This window comes from Colobus angolensis, unplaced genomic scaffold (assembly GCF_000951035.1).
Source record: "Colobus angolensis palliatus isolate OR3802 unplaced genomic scaffold, Cang.pa_1.0 Scaffold21, whole genome shotgun sequence".
NCBI lineage: Eukaryota > Metazoa > Chordata > Mammalia > Primates > Cercopithecidae > Colobus > Colobus angolensis.
Genome location: NW_012115266.1, coordinates 7,224,178 through 7,229,232, shown reverse-complemented (window position 1 = coordinate 7,229,232; position 5,055 = coordinate 7,224,178). Strand labels below are relative to the sequence as shown.

Below are 5,055 nucleotides of genomic sequence, written 5' to 3'. Positions count from 1 at the left end.
TCCCAGCTACTCGGGAGGCTGAGGCAGGAGAATGGCATAAACCCGGGAGGCGGAGCTTGCAGTGAGCCAAGATCGCGCCACTGCACTCCAGCCTGGGAGACAGAGCTAGACTCCGTCTCCAAAAAAAAAAAAAGAACATTCTCCCATTCCTGTTTGGTGATGCTCTGAGACCTGGGAGAGCATATGCACCCACCTCTGCAAAGCATACAACCTCAGTGTTTGTATACTGTTTGGCATACCTCACATTCCTCTATGGTCTTGGGAGGGACTGCAGTGCGCACACGCTCCTCAACAGGCACAGCATGAATGAACACAAACTCTTCTGGTGGTGGGAAGAAGGGCTCCTCCTTCTGACCAAAGTTTAATTCTACAACACAATTTTTGCAGAGGACATGGGGTAGAAGGGCCCGGTCTGCCAGGGATTCCTTGTTGATCCAGAACGCCACACCTAGGTCTTCTCCATTCTTGGAGAAGGAAAGTTCTACTTCTTCAGTCTCAAAATTCTACAATGACAAAGGACAAGAGCACTTATTGGCTGACAAGGCTTCAGGTTGATTAAACTTTACAATTTAATCTTTTTTCACACAGACTGCTGCACAATGTAACTAAGCAAGCCACGCATCATATGCATAAAAGCCAGCAGCTGATGGGAAGCACAGTGAATTCCCAATGCCCTCTATCCGCTCCTTGTTATGACCCGCGACTTTCAGGAGCACTCACAGCAAAGCAGCCAATAACATCATTCTCCCCAAAAGTCTGGCCAAATTCCTCAAACTGTCCATTTTCTGCCTTGAGTCCTCGTCCATCGAAACCATAAGAGAATTCATCTTCACCTAGAACAGTCAACAAATTAGTTACCTACATCCGGACTTCCCACAGACTAAGCAATATGGTAGTAAACACTAATGAGGAAGTTAAAGAAATAACCTTACCAAGCTGTGGACGGGAAAAATCAACAGACCACCCAACTCGAAGGAGAGACACCTCTGTGCAGCCTTCTTTCATTGGGAGATTCTGGGTTACCTGGCCAGGTCAGAAAGGGAACTATTAGATATTGTGACCAACTGAGTAGCAAACTCTGAGTTAGAAAGACACGATTTTTATACAAACTGAAAACGACAATTATCTCAACAACAGAATAACAGTCACTGAACTGAAAGCCACAGGGATCAATTTCTTGGTTACTGAAACTAAGGTTCTTGTTAAAGCACAGTGCTTTTACCTACCTGCACTAATAAAAGCCTGACTGGACAGAAGTCCAGTATACATAGGTAGTAGTTTAATGAATAAATGAAAAGTCTTTTTAAAAAAATCTTTGTTCCTCAGCCAGGTGTAGTAGCTCACGCCTATAATCCCACCACTTTGGGAGGCCAAGGCGGGCGGATCACTTGAGGTCGGGAGTTCAAGTTCAGCCTGACCAACATGGAGAAACCCCATCTCTACTAAGAACACAAAATTAGCCAGGTGTGGTAGTGCACGCCTGTAATCCTAGCTGCTACTTGAGAGGCTGAGGCAGGAGAATCACTTGAACCTGGGAGGCGGAGGCTGTGGTGAGCCGAGATGGTGCCACTGGACTCCAGCCTGGCTAACAAGAGCGAAACTCTGCCTCAAAAATAAATAAATAAATAAATAAATAATCTTTTTTTCCTCCCTAAGAACTGTAAGTATCCAGGAATGAATGAATGAACGGTCTTAATGAGCTACCTTTGCCTCAAAGCAGACTTTTCCCTTTGTCACTCCGTAAGTACTCCTTGCCCCAGACCAAAGCGTGGGGAACTTCTCTGAGAAAAGTGGCTGCCCTCCGTAGCGGTCTTTGCTCACTTGAAAATGCAGATCCGAGGTATCTGTAAAGAAAGAAGCAATCAGTTTACTCCAATGTCCAATACTTGTAAGCCACCAACAGAGCACAAGTATAACCAGTTGTTGAAGTGGATACAAAGTCTCATAGAATTTATAGGCTATGAAGTTTTAATCTCCAAAATCACTTTTAGGAGATTAGTTAAAAACCACAATCTGTCTGCCTTATACATACACGTGTCCAGGTTCACAAGAGTTTGATCCTCCTCCTCATCTTTTGCCTCTTCTTCAGGAGGCAGTGGAGACTTTGAGCTATATATGTAAGATACAAAAGAAACACAATGTAAACAAAGTCCTCTTCTCTGAGAGATGTGTGTATGACATTATGTCCATTTTAAACTATCAGTGACTATCAAATCCCAGCAGACAGCTTTTTTCAATAAATGAGAAAGGGCAATAGGAGTTTCCATGGTAGATGCAATCTAAAACTCATGCCTATAAAAACCTATTCCATTTTGAATCCACCCTCCTTCCAGTCTCTCCAGTCAATACCAGGTATACCAAAATCAGAGCAGACACTCCCTTCAAAGAAAGGGACTGTTTCCCTCACCGGCTGTGGTAAGCCTCCTCTCGGAATTCATAGTAAGCTCGGCCATGTTCATCCTTCTCATCCCGCTGTCTCTTTACCCCCCGCCGCTCACCATCTGAGCCTGCTGGTTTTGACTTTTCACTATCTTGGTCATCTCCTACAAAAACGAGGGAAAGAAAATCAGCAGTTTTCATACTGGAGTGTAGAATAAGCTCAGAACTAATAGACACTAACGGGGAATCTGAGAATCTGTCTGATCAAAACAACTAGGTTATTCCCACTACATTCACAGAACATTTTATTTCTAAAGATCATCTTTCTGTCATTGGCTGTGATTTTATTTTATTTTTTGAAAAAGGGACATTATGGGCTAATTACAGTCAAGCAGTAGATAAAAATTGGACAATTTTTGCATTCTAAATTTATCCACTTAAATCAGGTCAAACTTGCAGATTTCCCCAACAATATGATATAAAAAATATCCTCTAGGTCTCTAAAAAAAATTCAAAGGTTAATTTGACTCTTGTCAGATCTAGATTTAAGGTAGGCAGTTAATACGTATTTTGTAACACTTTTCCACAACTTCATGATACAGAGAAGCCTCAATTTTTCTTTTCCCTTTCCTACCTTGAAATGCACAGCCAAATGGACTCAAGTGCATTAAACACAGCTGTATTTTTACCAAGGACTTCTACTGAAAGTTGTAAGAGCAAACCACTAAGTCACAAGAGATCCATAAATAATACTTCATCTATACCGCACATAATTTGGGGCAGAAAGGTGGTGGTGTACATTTAGCAACATTCTCTACAAGAGGAAAAACCCTGGAATTTTTCCCTAGGCTTTTGCATTTTGCAACGCTAAGGTTTTTAATAATAATTCCTTTAAAAGTCTTTTATCCTGCAATATATATATTTTTAAGATGGAGTCTTGTTCTGTCGTGCCCAGGCTGGAGTGCAGTGTTGTGATTTCAGGCTCACTGCCACCTCTGCCTCCCGGGTTCAAGCCATTCTCCCGCCTCAGTCTCCCAAGAAGTTGGGATTACAGGCACCCGCCATTACGCCCGGCTAATTTTTTGTATTTTTACTAGAGACAGGGATTCACCATGTTGGCCAGCCTGGTCTCGAACTCCTGACCTCAGGTGATCCATCCGCCTGGCCTCCCAAAGTGCTGGGATTACAGGCGTGAGCCACCACACCCAGCCTATCCTTCAATATTTTTATCTGCTCTTTAGGATACACATAAGTCAAAGGTTATGTAATGGGATTTTTGTTTCAGGACACAGGACAATCTGCAAGCTGCATGTGATTGTTGTACAATGGGTTCCAATTGTACCATGACTCTCGGTTAGTGGCCTAAAAAAATGACTAACAAAAGAACTAAGGCCACCCACCTTATAGTAAGACTTATCCTCCCTACTCTGACACAGTGTTACGGATCAGTTCTAACCATCCAATCACTTCAAAAGAAAGGAGAAAGGTCACTAACTCCCTGGGGCAATTCTACAACACACCTCTTCCACAAGCTTACTCAACGGACCCACCAGCACCTCAAATCATTACCAGTCAGGAAACGAGGGACCTGAAATGTAAAAGGCTAGCACCAGGTATTCAGCAAATCTACAAACATGCCCATCCACGAACTCAGTGGGAGAATTAAAATGTAATCATAATCCAAGCAAGATAAAAACCCTAGCCAAGTAACGTTAACTAACTCTAAATGCACTTGATTCACGTTTTCTCTTCACTGGTTAACTATTAAACTCGACAGTATTACACTAGAAGCTCTCCCCTACAGCTCAAAGAGGAGCAAGGCTGGATTTTCAGATTCTCTGGCTCAAGCTCTGGTAACATGCTTTTAACGGAGCGGACTTTGACGGACTTCGATTTTCGCTTAACATTTTTACGGTGAAAAAGTTAACAGGTAGCTCAAAGGCCTGACCCTCTAACCGTGGGCCTAGTTCTCCGTGTAATCCCCAATTGCTTAGCACGTTCTCAACTAAGAAAAATATAACAAGCACCGTGGGAGACTGTTCCACAGGTAGCTCACAAGCAGTTCGCATACAAAATCACTCACTGCCATCCACTATCACCAAGGAACCAAGTTAGGCAGGAACCTTCCTCCTGCAAAGAGTAGGGCCACGAGAGGCGGCCTAACCCCTCAGAAAGGTGGGTAGAGAATGAAAGGCATTCCATCAGATGGCACTTTGAGACAAGTGAAAGCAAGCACTCGGACCCCGCGGTGCAGGGCGGGGTGCTAGATCAGGGGAGCCGCCGGCAGGTTGGAGCCGGGCTCGGCTGCCAGCTCCTCACCCTGTTCCTCGGCGGCCTTGTCACCCGGCACCTCGGATCCCGGCGTCTCGTCCCCGCTCCGTTCCTCGGGTTCGTCTTCCTCCCCCTTGCCGGGGCCCTGCTCTTCGCCACCATTTACCCCGCCTGACCCGACCGTGGCCTCCACCGGCTTCTCGGAAGCATCTGGCTCGGCCGCGGCCTCCATGGCTGCCGCCTCCGGGGGCTCCGGCGGCGGCTGCGCGGCCTGACCCAAGGCCTGAGCAGGGGGTGGCTCCTCGTCCTCGTCCTCAAGCAGCGCCTCCTCGTCCTCCTCCTCCTCCTCTTCGTCCTCCTCCTCCTCCCCGCCCGGGCCGCCGCCCGACGCGGCCACAGGCCGAG

At 45.8% G+C, this 5,055-nt stretch overlaps 1 protein-coding gene across 1 annotated transcript in view; it reads right to left on the bottom strand.

The window, feature by feature from the left end:
• Positions 1–5,050, bottom strand: part of HNRNPUL2 (heterogeneous nuclear ribonucleoprotein U-like 2) — a gene marked incomplete at its 5' end in the record, with an annotated part of 12,386 nt that extends 7,336 nt beyond the window's left edge. Inside the window, 7 exons of the mRNA XM_011942788.1 lie at positions 240–503; positions 721–833; positions 933–1,023; positions 1,705–1,844; positions 2,033–2,109; positions 2,408–2,543; positions 4,699–5,050. Of these exons, the coding sequence (XP_011798178.1) occupies positions 240–503; positions 721–833; positions 933–1,023; positions 1,705–1,844; positions 2,033–2,109; positions 2,408–2,543; positions 4,699–5,050 (1,173 nt within the window). The remainder of the gene's footprint in view (positions 1–239; positions 504–720; positions 834–932; positions 1,024–1,704; positions 1,845–2,032; positions 2,110–2,407; positions 2,544–4,698) is intronic.
• Positions 5,051–5,055: the final 5 nt, after the last annotated feature.